General features: G+C 41.4%; 1 protein-coding gene across 3 annotated transcripts in view; it reads right to left on the bottom strand.

The window, feature by feature from the left end:
- Positions 1 to 556: 556 nt before the first annotated feature.
- SPEF1 (sperm flagellar 1) overlaps positions 557 to 21,572 on the bottom strand; it is a 62,439-nt gene continuing 41,423 nt past the window's right edge. For 2 of the 3 annotated variants that reach the window (XM_033953225.1, XM_033953232.1), the window contains 3 exons: positions 9,596 to 9,668; positions 5,114 to 5,222; positions 557 to 1,821 (listed from right to left, as the gene is read on the bottom strand). In XM_033953225.1, coding sequence (XP_033809116.1) covers positions 1,714 to 1,821; positions 5,114 to 5,222; positions 9,596 to 9,668 — 290 coding nt within the window. In that variant the 3' untranslated portion in view covers positions 557 to 1,713. The remainder of the gene's footprint in view (positions 1,822 to 5,113; positions 5,223 to 9,595; positions 9,669 to 21,572) is intronic. The other variant, XM_033953237.1, reaches the window with a different exon arrangement.

The raw sequence follows: 21,572 nt of genomic DNA, 5'->3' as shown, positions 1-21,572 counted from the left end.
TGCAAATAAATTAGATAACCAGTTGTTTACAATAATTGGCTATTAACAATCAGTTAGCAATGCTAACTGGCACTACTTTGGATTTACATGTGAAAATGGCTGCATGCGATTCTATAAAGATCTATGCGCAAATCCTCTCGTGTGCAACCCAAAACGGGACATGGGTGGGTCAGGGTCATCCACATACAGAATTCCAGGGATCCATGTCCAGGTCACGTGCCAGGATTTACACCAGGTTTTTAAGTCCTCATACTCATAGTTGGGCTAGTGAATCCCCACTAGGCACTATTCCAATGTCCCTCAAACTTTTTTTTGCTCTGGCACATTAATTCAGCAAATATTTTTCTGTGGCACACCCACAACCCCACCCCACTCCACCCCCCCAGCCTCATCTCGCTCTGCCCCCAGCCACTCCCTGCTCCACCCACCAGCCCCACCCTACACAAACCTTGTCTCATTTTCCCTGAGCTCAGGGCCATGTCTGGAGTGCCTCTGAGCATGCGCAGATGTTGACACAATGATGTCACACGCATGTGCATGACATCATCATGTCGACGTCCGCGTATGCTCAGAGGTCCTCCAGACATGGCCTCGAGCTCAGTGAAAACGAGACGAAGTTCATATGGGGGCGGAGAGGAAGAGAGGCAGCAATGCCGGAAGTGACTCAATCCCTGGAGGCACACCTGCAATTTCACTGCATCACACAGTTTGCAGTTCACTGCACTGTTCTATAAAGGATGCCAATAAGCCACCTAAGTGCTGTTCTGTAACTTGAATATATCTCTGATAGTTCACAGGTGGGCAGGCATACATATGGGTGACATCTGGGCAGATTGTGCATGGAGCTTACATCTAAAGTGCATCTTCAGGTAAATAACCTTTTCAACTTGTACTGTATACTATAATGGAAAATATTCCTTTATAGAATCACATCTCTATCAGGTGCCCTCTGAGTGCCTATATCTAGAAGCATGGTTATAAAATTGCTCCCAGAATGCCTCTTTTTGTGGCAGCTGAGAGCAAACACAATGTGAAATTCCACATCAACTTTTAACTGACTGAAAATCTACTCAGGCCTATTTAGCCATTCCATCCAGGTAACCTCTCTGGCTCCTAACTAAACCCTTGTAAGAGGTTGAATCTTCTGTAAATACAAAAATATAATTTTTTGAACAGTATCATAAACAAAGAGTGATATAAGGATTTATGACAAGTCCATCAATGTACTGCAAAGTCCCATTCATGTGATGGCTTACAGTTAACATGTTATGAGCATCTATAACTGTTTCTTCGACCACAAAAATTGATTAAATGGATATTAATGGATATTAAAAAAATATTTTTTTTTATATGAAAACACAACAAATCATTTTTTGGAGAAAATTATATATGGCTTTGGAGCATAAACCCTGGATAGATTAAATTTTAATATCTGTAGCAAAAATGATCAATAAATGAAAAGACGACAGTTCTAAGGTTATAAAATGCTGAAGTGGAAACTGTGATCACTGCCAAACAGGTGCATCTTTTGCAGAAAATGGCATATTGTAACACTCTTTTTTTCCCATTCCTCTTAGTCTATGCATTTGCTTTAATTAACACTGACTCAGGAATCATTAGATCAGAGATGGTAATATACTGTGTTTACATTTTAAAACACACATTTAAGAAAAACCTTATTTGAAGCAAGTGAATGCATAAACTAACAGTGCCTCATTTTGATTTCTGTTCCGCCTGTTGTAGCCTCCTGGTCAGATCATCAATCCTGATGTTCTTCATTTGGAGTAGTTGCTCCAGTCTACGCACTTTCAGCTGCAAAACCTGCAAAAAAGTAACGCTAAAAATCTAAATTATGCCATTTAAAAAAGTGGTTACTACATTAGGATATATATCAATTTTCAGGCAGCACTGTTTCTGTCAATCCTGCACCAAAACTATTCTGAAATGTTTTGCATTATTGCCAATAGAATAAGTATGACTTTGACTCACATGATCTTTAAGACAGCAAGGGGCCTATTGGGTTGCAACAGCTGTTTAATATGACTTTTAGAGGCTTTTTTTTGTTTTACTAAAGGTTGTTAAACCCTAATGTACTATTTACCACTTACTTAAACTTGTGAAATACACTATCCACCTAAACAAAAGCACTGTCGCACAAATCTCTGTTGCACTCTCACAGGATCCTTAGAGATTAACAGGGGTCTCAAGTGCTCACAGCCAAAGATCTGAGATATTTTTCAAAAACAATGGCCAATATCATGAGCTATCATCGGTCCCGTTTTTATTCTCTATACCTATGATTCGTGCATATTTATTTATTCTTGATGTATTCTTTATAAAACTATATATTTTTTTCTCTTTAGTAATTTGCCATTCCCTCTTAATCAGGAACGCTTGGCTTTTTATCATTCAGTTTCTTCCTTATAAATAGTTTATAAAATATATAAATCGGTGTTTTGCTATTTCATCTACTTCAAGATTACTTAGCTTTTTTCTTTTTTCTTTATTCTTTCTCCTGCTATTTTTCAACTTCCTATATTTCTTCTACGGAAGATCTCCGTTTCGCACCCAAGCACCCAACCCTAATGTACGACATGTGTGAAAGCAGATTCTGCAGGGAGTCAAATAAATGTATATAAAGGTCGAGAAACTGTGAGAGAAGCAACACATAAAGCAAACAAACATTTTCCTCATTAATGCTGCTGTTTGTGCATACTGCACATTAAAGCCTTGACTGCCTTTACATCAGAACTGTTTTCCGTAGAGGCACAATTTATCTTTTAGCACAGAGAAGAAAGTATCTTGATTTTGTTATATGGCGCAGTTTCTTGAAGAGAGTGAAATTTTCCCCAAGTCATCCCAAATCTGTAGAACAAGTTACTAGGGCAAGTATGTTTGGTGGAGAGTGTGTTGGCTTAAATTTTAGGCTACAGATGCTTTATTTTGGTTGCTAGTTTGAATTCTGTTTTATTGATTTAGTCTACAGTGAACGCAGAGGTGAAATAGGGATAAGGAATCTTAGGTGTACGGTGTTATATACGGTTAACTAAATAAAGGCCAGGATTATTTTCTTCTGAATTTGTGTTGTATTTTTGAAGCTTCAATATAATCAAAAGCTGTAGTGGTTGTCTCGGTTTTTTTGCATATAGACTCGCTATATATATTTATTTTCCAAATGTATGGACCTTCAGACCACCATAAGGGTACAAATCCCTGGCCGTACTACTCTTCGTCGGTCCACCTTTTATTAACACATTTATTAGTTTTTTCTTTTCTTTTTCTTTTTTGTTCATTGTCAATCTTATTTATAGTAATTTAAAACCAATATAACATCATTTAGCTCTGGCTTATAGTGATGCTATCCATTCTTCACCTCTCCCGACATGCAAGTTTCACACAAGGAAACTTTCTTCAGGGTCGAGGGGAGCAACAACAGGAGCTGGTTCTTTACATCGTGAACCAGCTCCTGTTGTTGCTCCCCTCAACCCTGAAGAAAGTTTCTTTGTGTTGTAGGGTCATGAAATGGTTAACTGTTGTTTAAAATATTGCTCTGGCCTACATAGCTGAAGAAAGTGTACAATCTATTGACTTCATCTGCCTGAAATGTATGTCCCTACCTTACCACATTGTAAGCTAAATAGATAAGAGTTTGAGCCATGATGTACCCTGCCCTTCTGTACATTTAACATTTAGAACTGTAAGAGTTAGATAAGTGACCTGCTAGTGTGAGCTTAGGACCAATAATAATTGTAGAAAACTTATAGAAGTAACAAATGAAAATTGTAGTTTTTGCATATATTAGTTTGCAAAAAGGGCATAAAAGTCCGTGTATTTTCTGTTTCTGACACTCTAGTAGGCAGGCTATTAACTGCACTAGAGTCCGGTATACCGTAATAAATTTCTTGTACTTTCTTCACGCCTCTGACTTTGTGTGTCCAAGTGACCTTTCAGTGTGAAACATGCATGTCGGGAGAGGTGAAGAATGGATAGCATCACTATAAGCCAGAGCTAAGTGATGTTATATTGGTTTTAAATTACTATAAATAAGATTGACAATGAACAAAAAAGAAAAAGAAAAGAAAAAACTAATAAATGTGTTAATAAAAGGTGGACCGACGAAGAGTAGTACGACCAGGGGTTTGTACCCTTATGGTGGTCTGAAGGTCCATACATTTGGAAAATAAATATATATAGCGAGTCTATATGCAAAAAAACTGAGACAACCACTACAGTTTTTGATTATATTGAAGTTACAACTGAGGCACTATTTTTTGATGTTATATGATCTAGCTATGGCCTCTGAAACAAATAACCAAGCAATTTTTAGTATTTTAGAAGCTGACATTTTAATTTATGTTCGTTGTGAGGTTGTTATTGTTTAACCTCTGCAGGTCATTTTGTTGTGAGAAAGAATGGATGCAAATATTGATTATAGGTAGATGACTAGGCCCTGCCTGATGGCTCAGTGCTAGAGTTTACAAGATGAACACCAAGGAATTCCACAGGAGATCGAGGAAAAGTCAAAACACATCAAAAGCAAAACTGTGGATATGAGGTACTTGATGTCAAAGTTTATTATGAAATTCTTCACAAATGTTCCATCAAGTACATCGTATTGTCAGTGCTAGGGTTCAACATCCCCATGCAGGGAAAAGTTATGGAAGACAGGCACAGGAGTTTCCAGCCTCATTCCTTGAAAGCCTCAATCTAGTTGGATTTTCAGGATATCGCCAATAAATATGCATGAGATTATTTGCATGCACTGCCTTCATTGTATGCAAATAGATCTCATGCATATTCATTGTGGAATTCTTGAAAACCTGATTTGGCGAGGGCTGAGGTTGGTTACCCCTGATTTAGCTCTACTACCGAATTCCTTGCTACTAATGTCACTGCACATCACTGGGAAATTGCAAGTTCTTCTTTTATTAATCTTGCTTTGTGATATACAAGTTAAAGAACACAAACCCCTATTTACTATTTGCTCATGATTACTTGAATTCAACAAAAGAAAACACCATTTGTAAATAGTTCTTATGTGGTTCAGTTATCGCTGTGTTTTGTATGGCGTTAATTGTACAAAACTATATGAAAACAAAAGAGTTTTCTTTACCTGAACAGCCTCCTGTGTCTCATGCAAAGCATGTTCTTTTTCGGCTAACTGGACACGATAACATGTGCCACCATGGACTGTATGTGTGTATCCTGGATGCTGACCTTTGCTTATATAGGAAAAAAACATTAAAAAAAAAGTAGATGATAGATTAGGAGACATTTAATCCAGTCACATTCTTCTCTATTAAAATTTTTTTCCAAATGAATAGAATCCAAGGAATGAATTTGTTCTGCTGGAACTTAAGAAAAATATTGCTTCCAATACAACCACTTGAAAATTGATGTGCTTCTAGCCACATTTGGGAATATCTGCAATTTCTTACCACAAAAGCAAATATTTTTTGAGAGTAACATTTGAGTATCGTGACCATATCAATATCGGATACCAATGAAACAAGAAGAGGGAATAAGTGGAAATATCATGTGAAGATTCTAGGAAGGTTGTCAGATCAAAACATTCAGTTTTCCTGCTCTTGGTGCACTTCAGTAGTCTTAGATATATGTGTAGAAACAGGAGTGAGTAGGCATAGCTCCTGCTTCTTTTACAAGATATGCTGGAGGAGGTCTGAGGAACATATTTTGAGGGGGTCATGGGTGGGGGTGGGAGTCACCCTCTCCTAAAGTCACTTCATTGGCTTCCCATCCATTTCCGAATAAATTCAAACTCCTCTTACTGACCTACAAATGCACCCACTCAGCTGCCCCTCACTATCTCTCTTCGCTTATCTCCCCCTGTGTTCCCCCCATGAGCTCCACTCAGCTGATAAGTCCCTCCTATCTGTGCCCTTCTCTTCAACTGCCAACCCCAGACTCCGTCCCTTCTACCTTGCTGTGCCATATGCTTGGAACAAGCAGCCCAAATCCCTACGGCGGGCTCAGTCTCTGGCAGTGTTCATGGCCCAGTTAAAAGCCCACCTCTTCGAGAGCGCTTTTGACTCCTAAATCCTCTCACCTTGGGTTCTGTATCCCCCAACCCTGTCCAAGTTAGATTGTAAGCTCTTCCAAGCAGAGACCGTCAAATGTACAGCGCTGCGTACGCTTTTCAGTGCTATATGATAAGTAGTAGTAGAAGAAAATCAGGGGCTCATCTCAGGCAGGGGCATGGAGGATCTGGAGTACTGGGGGCTGGGTGGGAACTGAAGGGTTTAGGGATGCTAGTAGACACCAGGTATTATTTATTCCATATTTTTATGGGGGGAAGGGGGTTTAGAAGGGATCAGAGAGTCAGATAAGGTTGTTTTAATATGTTGTGCACCGATGTCTACTGTTCAAGTTAACCTCTCTGCTGAATACTTTACTGCATCATGCACCTAGAAATGAGTGCATAAACTTCTCATTAACTGCTTGCTTTTGCCCATGATAGCTTTCTACATGAGCCCAAAAAAAGAAATAGGAGAGAAAGATTTGGTCTGTGATGAAAACCTAGATTCAAGGATAGAATCCATCCTTCAAGAGCTGACACCTGACAGAGTGTCAGTAATATTCAGATGTGTGCAACGAGATACAGAGAAGCAAATTTCCTGTTTGTGGAGCAGCATTCATGTTGTGAGCTTAGAGAAGTAATTGCACCGGATATCAGAAGGTAAATAAAGAGAAGAGATTTTCTTTGGTGATTATAAAAGAGAACTGTGATTTGAAAAAGAGACTCAGTAATTGCATTTGCTTTATATACTGGACTGCTGTCTCCCTATTAATAAACTGACAAAAAAGTGCACTCGCCAATGTAAGCAGTCTGCAGTAACTGTTGAGACCCCCCCAGTCTGGGTGAATGTTATTTAAGGGTAGGGTTAGCAGACATCTGGGAAAACCGGACATGTCCTCTTTTTAGAGAACTGTCCGGACTCCCGGATGGACTTTCCAAAACCCAGCATTTGTCCGGGTTTAGGAAAGCCCCGACTAGCTCCGGCCACATCTGGATGACACACACATCCGCGCATGCTCCATGCCCTCCAGGCACAGCTGGAGCTCATTCAAGAGTCTTTGTGGGGGCGGGGCTTGGGTGGAATGGAACAGTGCTGGAGGCGGAATTGGGCAGGGTCATGTGTCTGGGGTTGCCCCGGAGAAAAATATGGTAACCCTATTTAAGGGTACCCCTTCATACACTGCCAACAATAATTGAAATTTATGTGCATCTAAGAGCTAGGTGCTATTCTATAACTGATACATGTGGATCACTTAGCATGCAACTGCTGGGAGGAAGGCCTATATAGAATGCTGTCAGCTGAACATGTTCTATATCACACATACAGGCACACAAATTTATAGCAGCCATTGACATGATATGAGTTGGTGTGTCAATCGTTTGGCGTGCCACAGTTGCTTTGTGTTGCTATTTGGCTTAAGCATGTCTGAAAGCTGTTACAGAACTGGTGCTAAGTGCACCCCATTGTGGCACCTGCATCTTGGCATCTACAATATATAGATAGAATTGCCCCAAAAGTAACATAGTTGGTTTCTTAGTTGTCAATTACTCAATCTGCATAGAAGCCCAGTGTTTGCCAAAGTAAAAATGTTTTGTCTGCCACTGAACTGCGCTGGTACTGTGGTAAAGCACTCAGGTACTCTTATATCTTGCTTTTCCATATTGTTTTTCCTTATTGTTAACCAAATTCATATTTTTCAGTATATATTTATTTATGGGAAGCTCTTGATTTCTGTATTTTGAGGGTAATTTTATATGTGTAGCCTAGTTTAGAAAGTTCTAGTCATGGTACATGGGCTTGACGTATCAGTGGGGCTTGTGCACATCTGAGAAGCTGAAAGCTATGCCACCAGTAGTTTCACTTCTAGCAGGGCCTCCCAAGGCATTACAGGTTTCAGTTGAGATGTCAGACTAACAATGTACCAGCAGCAGATGGGCAGTGTTGGAGGCAGAGGATTGCGTTTGACGTGACAGTGGCGACAACATCGAATTTATACTGCACAGAAGAAAGGCACGGCAATCTATTTCTGTATTCTGCCATGAAAATTTGATGATGATGAGGCATAAAGAATCGACATACGAGTATTGTGGTGGAAGATGGTCCCCTAGGTCAGAAGGCACTCACCATACTACTAGGGAAGAGCTGACGATCTCCCAGAGTATACCCAGTGTTTATGAAGCTGATAGATCATAGCCACCAGGACATCCTGATGCTGATGTTGCTGGACAGAAAAGGGAGATCAGATGCTGTAAAGATATTCTGGTGAACAATACAAAAACCCAAAAGGGGAGTACTGCAAAATAGCAAAAACAACAAGTCTCCCCTGACCCGAGAACAGGGTGAAGGGCAGAGGCAGCTGAACCAAAACAACCTACCACAAATTATTAGGTGTGAATGGGAAGCCCTCAGTCTCACAGCTTGCAGTGGGAACACATCCCTAATGCACCAGCTGTCACAGTCATATACCCAAGAGGATATTATCTGTGAAACATCCCTGGGCTGCCCATGTGTTTAAACTAGTGCACAAGTGTGCTAAAAGTGAAAAGTAAAATAAATATCAGTAAATAATTAGCTGCCGCTGCCCTTCACCCTGTTCTCAGGTCAGGGGAGACTTGTAAAGATATTCTGAACATGGAACGTACGAAGCATGAAAACTAGAAATTGTTAAAGATCAAATGGAAAAAAACAAAATTGATTTGATAGGGATCAGTGAGCTCAAATGGACACGAGGGAGGTGTTGATGCCAGTACCGTTGGTACCGTTACTGATTTGTCCTCAGAGGCCATGGCGAGTTCAAAAAGCTTCTCTTGCTAGATGTGTCGAGCCTTAAGAGACTGTTTTTTCAACATAAGATAGAAGGTACAAGAATCCACCCAATGCTCTGGCCAGTTGTGCAGATCAGTGATTGATATGGGCCATTGGCAATGAGAGCACTTCTTAAACCCACTAGCTAGGCCTTGACATGAGAGGAAAAATCTCAGCAGCAAGGTCAAAAAACGCAATGGTTGCAAAACAGAGACTGAAAATAAGTTGAAAACCCGAAGGCTAAATGGACCAAAGACCCAACTGAGGGAAGGTTGAATGTCGAAAATTTGATGAAAAAAACAAAGCAAAATAAAAAAAAGAAAGTAAAATTCTAGGTAATAAAAGAAAAAAGAAAATGAGACAAAAAGCCAAAAGTATAGTTGACAGGAAGGCAACTCATATGGATGGAGTCAAAACACAACTTCTTCGCTCCATGGAAAATGAAGAACTGAGAAACTGCGAGCCAATGTTGGACGGAAAGGCACTTGCGCGTACGCGGTATGGGCAGTCTTGAAGCTTCGCAAAAGCTTAAAGTGACAGTATACTTTAGCACTTTCTGTACCAGGCTCTGTGGATAACGTCACCCACATGTGAGAATATGCTACCTGCTTGTCCTAGGATAATACTCATGAATATTTATTGATGGTAGATTCTGATGACCAGAGTTTGACACCAAATTCCAATTCATCAACTTCTTTGAGGAACAATTGACCCTTTCATCAACAGAAATTTGATCCCAGAAAAGATCTTACCTGACATGATGAGCTTTTGAAGGATGATCTACATTGTTGCTTGTTGGATTATTTTTTTGTTTTGTAGAATAGCCTATGTAATATGAAAAACTGAGTGTCAGAACAGTAGATAAAACAGCAGTTATACTTCTGTAGTTATCAGAGGATAGTTTTCAGATATTTCCACAGTAAAACAGTGCTTTACCCACAGATATGGCCTGTTATAAAACAGATCACTCAATAAGTGGGCAAACATAAATGCTTGCAGCCTATATGAGTGTAAGTTTACCTGTTGTTTGAAGAGGGTTTCCTAAGGATGGAGTGAGGGTTTGTATTTATGCACTAAACCAGAACTCCTAGAATTAACAGAGTATCAGTAGGAACCTATCCTGTAGAATGTAACGGCCTACCTAAGCATGTAGATTTCACGGGATAATTTTCAAAGCAAAAGTATGGGCATACTTTTACCTTGAAAATCCACTACAATTTGAACAAACATATACACCTTTAAAAATTGCCTTCAGCTAAATATTGTACAAGTAATTATATATTAGCCAAAAGCTTTGCACAATCTTGTCACAATCATTTGTTACATTATTGCACCTTTTAAAAAATAAATTAGCACTTTTAAAAGGTTGATATTTTTGATTTAAAACATTTTGGAAATCCTCGTTCCTCACAACGAACAATTTTGGATAATGGTTTCATTTTTACAGTGCAAGGAGATTTTTGAGAACTGAAGAAATTCTTCACCATGGTAGGGGACAGTTAAAGCAGGTAACAGACTTCATTGGACAGTGAAACCTATCTCATCTGCCACTCTAGTAAGAGAGAGCTAAATCTTTTAAATATGAGAAAGAGGCGTGAGAAGAGATATATCGTAGAAGGGAATAAGATTACAGAAATAGAAACAGTGCATAAGTGATGAAGAGAAAGTGAAGGAAAAGAAGGAGAACAGAAAGAACATATGAATCCCTTCACCCGACCCTCCCTGTCTCAGTGAAATAAAGTGCATACTTTGCTATTTTAAATTTGTCCCATTAACAGAATTTGCAAAAAAAACAAAAACAAACAAAAAACACAACAATAAAAATAAAAGCTGTTAGAAAATGAGAAAGAAACTAAAACTATTAAAAATATTTTAATAATATTTCAGTCGATTATTGTAGCATGTCAATATTCAGCGTCTACAGTGAGACCATTTTTTTTGTGCCAGCTAGAGAATGACATGGGAATGGGGACCTGCGGTTAAGCACAGGGCGGGGACAGGGAAAGGGACAGAGCCCATGGAGATGGAGTGGAGACGAGGACAATCTTTGTCCATGTGTCATTCTTTAAAAACTTGAGACTAGCCTTAATCAGGCTGTTCCAACTACTTTAGATGGAACAGCATCTATAAAATGCTAGTATCAAAACATAAAAACTTAACACATTTTAGACAACTAGCAACTGAATTCAATGATTGAAAAAACTGCAGAAGCTGTTTTGGGATTTAAATGAACTATTGTTAAATGACATTATTTGTGTCTTATCTGCCTTTGATGTGGCAATAAGATTCTTATCTGCTGATCAGACTCCTACCACCTCCGTCCAACGTCCTTCCATCACATGTCCAGTTGCTCAAGCATCTTACTATTACTGCAATAGATTCATCCATCATTGCTAGCTTCAAGGAATATTTCCAACATTTAATAAAAACTTATTTTCCTGTTCATCCACTACACAGTGTTGGTTCTCTCGTACACAAGTGTCTGAAAGACAACCCAATTATCTTCCTAGATGATGTAGAAACACAGACAATTGAATCTTTGGGAAAGTTGTACCAAAAACAGATTGAAATGGAAGGCTCTATTTGTGATTTATAAACAGTTGTACAGTGTATTGTCCCTTTTTATACTTTAATAAAAAGTTTTAAATATAAAATCATAAGCGTTCGAGGTTTGTGCAGCTGCATGGGGATGGGGCAGGGACAGAGCTCGTGGGGACAGGTAAAGAACCTATGGGGACAGCAGGGATTGTGATAAACTTTGTCCCTATGCCATTCTCTAGTGCCAAATATGTACGCGCAGCAGGGGGGCAGACAGGAGGGTGGGGGCACTACTACCCTGGGTACCTTACCCCCACTATATCACTGGAAATGCATAAATAATTTTAAACTTTTTTGTTCCTTCTCCAAGGCATGCACAAGTTTCAGCAGAGTATTTGTTCAGCAAAGGTATGATAAGTGATGGAGGAGACAATTCTGCTTAGACCCCCAATACTTTACTCAATACTTGGTGCTCTAAGACAATTGAAGGGAATGAATGGCAAATACCGGGAAAAGATTTTTTTGCTCAAATCTAGATATTGCATTGATTATAATAGTAGATTAGTAATATATGCAATACTCTGTCCTTGTAATCTAATCTACATAGCACATACTAATAGACCAATAAAATTACATCTTAATGAGCATAAATCACAGATAGTGACAGAAAATATACAAGCCCCTATGGTTCAGCATTGGGTTCAAAAGAAACATCAAGCGGAGGACTTATACTGGCATATTGTTGATCAAATTGAGCAGGGGAGGGAGGGTGGTAATGTTGAAAAATTGTTAAATATGAAAGAGCAGAGATAGATTTATAAGTTAAATACTGTAGAGCATGGGGGTTTAAATGCCGAGTTAGAGTGGTTGTCTCTGATCTGATCGAGATGTCTGATTGGGTAGTGAGAAGTCAGCTGTTTTTAATTAGTATAAAAAAGTAGACGAAAAACGCTGCTGCCATTTTGATTCAAGAAACACAGTGAGTCGGATGACACAGGACAGCTCTGGTAAGAGTTTTCTAAGTTTTATAAATCTTAAATTTGTGATATATTATATATTTAAAGGTGAAAGGGGAATAAGTTACTGTTATATATTTTTGATCATAGGGGAGGATCCTTGAAAATGTTTTGGGTGAAACATGTTGGATCTAACCCTCCAAGATCATACCATGGACAGAATCCTTTAAGATAAGTTAACTGTTTAAATGCTTAAAATAAAGATTTAAAAAATATATGAGTTTAATAAGACAATTAAATGAATATTAGGGACCAGCAATGAGTGGACACATAAAGCTTATCACTATGATGTTTTGGTGAGCGGCTGAATGGTGTCACTGAGGTCTGCAAGAAAAATTGATTTGGGGAAGAAGCTATATATTTACGACTTGTATAAGTTGGCACATACATGTATATGGCTGGTTTTTCAGAATACACATGTATATGATCCCACTCCCATTAACACTCTTACACAAGTGTATCTTCTAGCAAATTCCCCTCTTAATAAGCCCTGTTCCCAAGTCCCAATGTAAAAAGAAATATTTCCAGACCCTAGCCTCTCTCCTTCTTTACCTCAGCCATTAAATCCTTTACACAATTGTGGAAAATAATAGAGTTAGCCTTCTGTTGTTTCTTTATTCATGTGTTCAGTATTAGATGCTGAAACAAGATTAGTCCTTTTCTTAACAGTGCAGTCAAGAAATTATTTATGTGGTTACTCTTTCAATACACTCCCCTATGAATAAACAACAAAGAGAGAGCGAATAACAGTAGGAAAATTCTCAGGCAGCCATGAGCAGGACAAGAACGAGAACCATGAGCTGTGTTAATCAAGAAACAACTGATGCCTGGTTGTCCATGAAACTCAGGTACTAGCAAAGCATGTATTGAAGCAAATATATTGGCAAGGTATAAGGTTAAACCCAGAAGTCTATTTAACAGTCCAGAAGATCCTACTTTCATGTTTCAGTATCATGAATGGTAAATTCTGAGGAAGCCCAGACTGTACACCTGATGGTTCAGGATAGTAAAATGTAGAGGACATAGACAAGGTTTAGCCAGTGTATTTCACCCCACAACATAAATATACATGTAAATAGCTTCATGGGCATTTTTACTAAGCTGTGTTAGGTGCGAATGTGTACCTAATGCAGCAAAAATGGCCTAATGCAGGATGCACTAAAGCATTTCACGTCAGTTTTGCCATTTGCATACCTAATTGTGTACTAAATATGTTTGGGGGTTTTTTAGGGGATGTGTCAGGGGCAGAGATTAATTTATTTATTGAAAATCATTAACCATCCTTATGAAAAATTCACCCAGATGGTATAGAAGAGTTAAGAAACAGCTTAAGGCTTTTTTGTTCTTTCATATTTAGGCTCCCTTTTACAAAACAAATGCTCCAACGCCCATTCAATTCCTATGGGCGTCAGAGCATTTATTGCACCAGCCCATATTGCTTGTTTTTGTAAAAGAGGGGGTTAGTAAGGGAACAAGTGTGGAGGTTGGATAGGAGCCCAGGTTCAATTATGTATATTGCATGTCTGTATTGGTTTTTATGTTATTTGGTTTGATGCCTGGATTCCAGGAAAATGGTATATAGGACTATATGGGGAGGTAGGTTAAGAGAGAGCTGTGGTGGTGTGGAAGTGCTGGCTAAGGGGGGGACTGAAATAGAGCTATTGTGGGTTGTGTATGGGCTGGGGGATTGAGAACAAGATGATGTATGTCCCTGATGGGGGAGGGATTGAGAGAGAATTGTTTCAGAAGAGACCTTTGTGGTGGAAGGATGCTTGGGGGAGAAGAGATCTATGGATGTCTGTATGCTGGTGAAGAAAGGAATTTTAGAAAGAGTGTGTGTGTGTGCGTATGTGTTGAGGGGAGATATGAGAAAGAGAACTATGGATATGTATGTGTTTAGAGAGAGGAGATTGAGGAAAAGAAGGTTGTAGGGAGAACCGGAAGGTCTTGCTGGGGACAGGAAAAAGGGGAAAAAAAGCTAGGAGATGTCTACAGTGGAGAATACTGTGGACTGATCCAGCCAGGAGTCAGGGAAGTAAGATCAAGCCTAGGGAGGAGATTCAAGCTAGCTGGGAAGTGAGGATGCAAGAGGCAGAGTTTGAGCACCTGAGCAGACAGAAACCTTGGGAGTATCAGGTCTGGAATATGGACAGCCAAGCCTCTATGATGGATAAATTCTTCACAAAACAAAAAAGAGGACCAGTCTATATAGACAAATAACCAACCACAATGAGTGGTGATGACCCAGTAAGGGAACATGGATTCTGAAATCCAATATGGTACAAAAACACAAGGATAATGAAAAGGGCAGGACAGCCACAGCTGTATATGTGCGGGAGGGGGTTATTTGCAAAGTATTCCTGCATCAGGGACTATATAGATGCCAAAATCTATATACAAAATCAATACGGCTTGAGAAACTACAGTGGCTAAGCTATTCCATAGCACCTCACAATCACTGAAAATAAAAGTACATTACAAATACAAAAATACAGAATTTTCCTGAATTAAAAAAAACACTGTGTGCAGAATACATTGTTTTTTTTCCACCACAGAATTTCCCCCAAGATTATGGGTGTCCTGATACATTCATGATCTGTTGGTAAGGCAGAAATGAAAGGATAATAAAACCTGACAAAGCTATCAAAGACCTATTTTACTGAACTCTTCCTATCTTTATTCAGTTTCATCAGATTAAGAATAAATTAAATGGTACATTGTGTAATTTTCTCTCATTCTACTAATGCATAATTTATAAGAACATAAGAACTGCCATCTCTGGATCAGACCTTCGGTCCATCAAGTCTGGCGATCCGCACACGTGGAGGCCCAGCCAGGTGTACACCTGGCGTAATTTTAGTCACCCATATCCCTCTATTCCTCTCGTAAGGAGATGTGTATCTAGTTTGCTTTTAAATCCTAAAACGGTGGATTCCGCAATAACCTCCTCTGGGAGAGCATTCCAGGTGTCCACCACTCGTTGCGTGAAGCAGAACTTCCTGATATTTGTCCTGGACTTGTCCCCCCTTAGCTTCAGTCCATGTCCTCTTGTCCGTATCACATTGGACATTGTAAATAATTTTTTTTCCTGCTCTATTTTGTCGATTCCTTTCAGTATTTTGAAAGCCTTGATCATATCCCCTCGCAGTCTCCTTTTCTTAAAGGAGAACAATCCCAGTCTCTTAAGTCGTTGCTCGCATTCCAAGTTCTCCATACCTTTTATTAGCTTTGTTGCTCGTCTCTGCACCCTCTCCAGCAGTTTTATATCCTTCTTTAGAGAGAGTGCTGTAATTGTGCTATGAGTGATCTGACTTGTACAACGACATACTGAAGGTGATATGCACCTTATTTGTGGTTTCCTTTATAAAGCCAAGTAAAACAAACAGAAAAATAAAGATGTTGCTGATGTATTTGTGTCTGCTACTGTAATTTCTAATTTCAGATCAAATCAGATAGATGTGAGTTAAGTACTGCTGGACAGATTATAGATATAAGTGATGTAGGCATTAAAACCTGCATTAAGTGGATTTTTTTTTAATTGAATTTCAGAAAACTTAGTTGCTTAGTAATGAGAATAATCAATGTTCTCTGTCTCATGCAGCTACTGTACAAATAGATGCAGCAGATATTCAGTTTAGAGCATAAAGATCATGGGAACTGAGCAAGCAATCTAATATAACTCTCAAAGAAAAAAAAACTGCAAAATCCATGGCAAGGGGAAATGGGTATGCATGCATTTGTAGATAAAAGATGAGTCTCATAACCCTCATTAATTCTTCATGATATCAAACACAGTGAACATGCTCAGACTACACGCAGTGTTTCTCAACTCAGTCCTGGAGTACCCCCTTGCCAGTCAGGTTTTCAGCATATCCGCAATGAATATGCATAAACTTGATTTACATACAATGCCTCCATTGTATTCAAATTTATTTCATAAATATTCATTGTGGATATCCTGAAAACCTGACTGGAAAATGGGTACTCCAGGACCGAGTTGAGAAACACTGGAATACAGCATTTTGGATAGAACTAGGGCAGAGCCATAAAATACACATGTATTCCCCATTTCAGAAGGGGAATGCATGATTATGACCTCTGAGATCAACATTGGGATTTACTCCTTCTGGGTATGTACAAGTCTGGTAAAAGTGCTTCTTTTGAATAGTGCTGTACATAAGGGATTAGGGGACATTACCTCTTAATCCCCAGTATTCCTTTATCCCCACTAAAAAAAACCCCAATAGTGGTGAATTACTTAATTGGCAGAATTTAGATATGTAGGTTTCCAAATAGCAAATGTAGAGGTCTCCAAATAGCAAACATAGAGGTCTATAAAATTCTGAGTTGAATAGAATGGGTACATAAGAACATAAGAAGTTGCCTCCACTGGGTCAGACCAGAGGTCCATCCCGCCCAGCGGTCCGCTCCCGCGGCGGCCCATCAGGTCCGCGACCTGTGAAGTGGTTACTGACCACTTCTATAACCTACCTCAAGTTCTATCTGTACCCCTCTATCCCCTTATCCTCCAGGAACCTATCCAAACCTTCCTTGAACCCCTGTACAGAGTTCTGGCTTATCACCTCCTCCGGAAGCTTGTTCCATGTGTCCACCACCCTCTGGGTAAAAAAGAACTTCCTAGCATTTGTTCTAAACCTGTCCCCTTTCAATTTCTCCGAGTGACCCCTAGTGCTTGTGGCTCCCCACAGTTTGAAGAATCTGTTCTTATTCACTTTCTCTATGCCCTTTAGGATTTTGAAGGTTTCTATCATGTCCCCTCTAAGTCTCCTCTTCTCCAGAGAGAACAGCCCCAGCGTTTTTAACCTGTCAGCGTAAGAGAAATTTCCCATACCTTTTATCAGTTTAGTCGCCCTCCTCTGCACTCCTTCGAGTACCGCCATGTCCTTTCTGAGGTACGGCGACCAGTATTGAACACAGTACTCCAGGTGCGGGCGCACCATTGCGCGATACAGCGGCATGATGACTTCCTTCGTCCTGGTTGTGATACCCTTTTTGATGATGCCCAGCATTCTGTTTGCTTTCTTTGAGGCTGTCGCACATTGCGCCGATGGTTTCAGTGATGTGTCAACCATCACCCCCAGATCCCTTTCAAGGTTACTCACCCCTAGCGGTGTTCCCCCCATTTTGTAGCTGAAGATCGGGTTCTTTTTCCCTACGTGCATGACTTTGCATTTTTCTACGTTAAAACTCATTTGCCACTTATTTGCCCAGTCTTCCAGTCTCGTTAGGTCCCTTTGCAGGTTTTCACAGTCTTCCTTGTTCCTAACCCTGCTGCAGAGTTTGGTGTCATCAGCAAATTTGATAACCTCACATTTTGTCCCCGTCTCCAGATCGTCAATAAATATATTGAACAATAGAGGTCCTAGCACCGACCCCTGTGGAACTCCGCTCGTGACCCATTGCCAGTCTGAGTATTGTCCCTTTACTCCAACCCTCTGTTTCCTGCCTGCCAACCAGTGTTTGATCCATCGGTAGATATCCCCTTGCACCCCGTGGTTCCACAGCTTTTTTAGTAGCCGTTCGTGAGGTACCTTGTCGAAGGCTTTTTGGAAGTCAAGGTAAATGATGTCTATGGATTCCCCCTTATCCATCTGGCTGTTTATTCCCTCGAAGAAGTACAGCAAGTTTGTGAGGCACGACCTTCCCTTGCAGAAGCCATGCTGGCTCGCCTTCAGTTGCCCATTTTTTTCTATGTGTTCGCAGATTGTGTCCTTTACCATTGCTTCCATCATCTTTCCCGGAACCGAGGTCAAGCTCACAGGCCTGTAGTTTCCCGGGTCACCCCTTGATCCCTTCTTAAAGATGGGCGTGACATTTGCCATTTTCCAGTCCTCTGGGATCTCTCCAGTTTTTAGGGAGAGGTTACATATTTGGCGAAGTGTCTCTGCTATTTCGTTTCTCAGTTCTTTTAGTACCCTTGGGTGGATGCCGTCTGGGCCTGGTGATTTGTCGCTCTTCAGTCTATCTATCTGTCTGAGGACATCCTCTTTGCTTACCTCTAGTTGTACCAGCTTTTCGTCGTGTTCCCCGTTTATAATCACCTCAGGTTCTGGGATATTGGATGTGTCCTCTCTGGTGAAGACTGACGAGAAGAATTTGTTTAACCTGTCAGCTATCTCTTTTTCCTCCTTTATCGCTCCTTTCCTGTCTCCGTCGTCCAGTGGTCCCACTTCCTCTCTGGCTGGTTGTTTCCCTTTCACATACCTGAAGAAGGGTTTGAAGTTTCTTGCTTCTCCTGCCAGTCTTTCCTCATATTCTCTCTTTGCTTTCCTGACCTCTCGATGGCACTCTTTCTGGTGCCTTTTGTGCTCTTCCTGGTTCTCCCTTGTTGGTTCCTTTTTCCATTTCTTGAAGGATGATTTCTTGTCTCTTATCGCCTTATTAACTGCAGTTGTTATCCATGCTGGGTTTCTAGTTCGATTTTTTTTGCACCCTTTCCTGAACCTTGGGACGCACAGGTCTTGTGCCTCGAGCACTGTGCCTTTAAGCAGTGTCCAGGCTTCCTTTACGGTCTTCATCTTCCCTGAGCTGTTGCTGAGCTTTTTTCCTACCATTTTCCTCATGTCTTTGTAGTTTCCTTTTCTGAAGTTGAGTGCTGTCGTTGTGGTTCTTTTCACCTTTGATGTTCCCATGTTTAATTTGTACTGGATCATGTTGTGATCGCTGTTCCCTAACGGTGCTAGTACCACCACTTCCTTTGCGGGTCCTTCTAGCCCGTTGAGGATTAGGTCTAGAGTGGCATCCCCTCGCGTTGGTTCCGTGACCAGCTGCTCCATGAAACAGTCTCTTATCACCTCTATAAATTTAGTTTCTTTTGTGCAATTTGAGTGCCCAATGTCCCAATCTATTCCCGGATAGTTGAAATCCCCCATAACCACCACCCTTCCACTTTTGCACACCTGCCTCAGTTCGGCCTCCAGGTCCAGGTCGTTTGCTTCTGGCTGTCCTGGTGGGCGATAGTAAAGTCCCAATTTGATGTCAGCTCCTTCCCCTCCTGTTAGCTTAACCCATAGTGACTCCAGACTGTCTGCCCTTATTGTTGTTTCTGATCTGGATGAAGGAATGTAGTCCTTTATATACAGTGCTATTCCACCCCCCTTCTTGTGCTCCCTGTCCTTTCTGTAGAGTTTGTACCCTGGCAGGGCCACATCCCATTTGTTGTCCTCTGACCACCATGTCTCTGTGATTCCTATTATGTCTAGGTCCTTATTTCTGGCTATAACTTCTAGCTCCCCCATTTTGGTCCTTAGGCTCCTAGCGTTTGTATATAGGCAATTTAAGTCCTGGTTAGTTACCTTTTCTTTTGGGTCTACTCTTGATTTGATGCTCCTGCTGGTGTCCTCACGGGCTGCCTCCTGTGGTGTGTCTATCCCGTCCTCCTCCCGCTTCTTTGATCTTTGATAGCCCTCTGGTTCCGGCTTTGTCCTCCATGTCTTGCTCTTTAGCTCTACCTGCCTCTCGGGTCCCTGTACTGTATCCTTGGGTTTATGTCCATAAAGTGTCCATTTTGCCTCTAGTCCACTATCTTCCTTTCCTGTTTCAGTATCCTTGCTCGATACTGTGGTCCGATGTGTCGAGGTCAGATCGACTCTCGGCTTTCCCCTTGTTATCAGTTTAAAGTCATGTCTATGCAGGTCTGGATGTTACGTGCCAGCATCCTCGTCCCAGCCGTGCTCAAATGCAGTCCGTCTCTCCTGTAGAGCTTGTTTTTCCCCAGGAAGGTTGACCAGTTTCGTACAAAGAGGAAACCTTCCTCATCACACCATCGCCTCAGCCATCCATTTGTTGCTTGCAGTTCGTTCTGCCTCCTCGCATCTGCCCTTGGCACTGGCAGGATCTCTGAAAAGGCTATCTTCCCTGTCCTCAGCTTCAGCTTCCTCCCCAGGATCTTAAACTGCTCGGTCAGTGTGGTCATGTTGAAATTTCTTCTGCTGACGTCATTTGTTCCGACGTGGATTATCACTGCTGTTTCCTCTGTCTCAGCTCCCTCTATGATTTTCTCAATTTTGTCGGAGATGTCCTTTGTCCTCGCCCCTGGAAGACATGTCACTAGGCGATCCGCTCTGCCTCCTGCTATGTGACTGTCCACCTCTCTCAGGATTGAGTCTCCCACCACGATAGCAGATTTTCCTCTCCTCAGCTTCCTCCTGGGTCTCAGGTCTGTGTCGATGATTGGGTCCTCCAGTCCTTCCTTCTCCTGATTTGTTTCTCCGCTAGGTTCCTCTCCCTCGGCTCCTGGTGGGTCCTGGTGGGTCCCGGTGGCTCCTGGCGGGTCCTGTCCTCCATCAGTTTGTTCCCTTCTGAAGAGCGTGTGTTCCTGTGTTTCTACCATCTTGCAGGCCTCCTCGATGAATCTTTCGAGCTCCCTGACCTGTTCGTTGAAGTGGTTCTCTCTGGTGGTGTCCTCAGTTGGTTCAAGCTTCCTTGGTTCCTCTATGGAGCGGAGTCCTTCTAGCTCCTGTACTTTGATCTGCAGTCTCCCGACCTCCTTCTTCAGGCTAGCCAGTTCCTGACATCGACTGCATATGTAGGCCTGCCTCCCGGAAGGGAGGTAGTCATACATGTGACAATCAATGCAGTATACTGGGAAGCTTCGCTGTCCTTCTGCTGCCTCCATTGTTCCTTCCTTGTGATTTAAGTCCCTCGGTGCGCTGGAGTTTGTCTGATGTGTAGCTAGGTATAGAAATAGAGAGAGAAAAAAATGAGAATAGAAGAAAGAAAATTTTTTTTTTTTTTTTTTTTTTTAATAAGAAGTTATTAAAGAAGATTGAAGATTGAATTTGCTCCTGAGCAGCCTGGACCCTCGGCTCCTTCTCTCGGCTCCTACGCAAAGGCGCACTCGCTAAGGCGAGCGCCTTTGCCGCTCGCCTTCGCCGCGCGCCGAACGGCCGGGCGCCGTTGGCTCGCCCCCTTTTAAGGGGGAGCCTGGGCACTGAAGCGACCTCTGACGCGGTGGGGGTGGGCGGAGCCTACTCTCGCCGCTACCCCGATCAGTCTTCCACCCCTCCTGGCTGGATCCTGTCCTCTGCCTTGCTGCCCTTGTGTCTCCTCTCAGCCCTGGCTATCTCCCTTCTGCCTCCCGATCCTGTAAGTAGAAAAAACAGGCAAGTTAGAACGCCGCCGCGGTCTGCCTCGTGCTCAGGCTTCCTGCCTT

The sequence above is a fragment of the Geotrypetes seraphini genome, chromosome 1 (genome assembly GCF_902459505.1).
Source record: "Geotrypetes seraphini chromosome 1, aGeoSer1.1, whole genome shotgun sequence".
Lineage (NCBI taxonomy): Eukaryota > Metazoa > Chordata > Amphibia > Gymnophiona > Dermophiidae > Geotrypetes > Geotrypetes seraphini.
The sequence above is the reverse complement of the archived record's forward strand: the minus strand, read 5'-3'. Positions and strand labels throughout refer to the sequence as shown.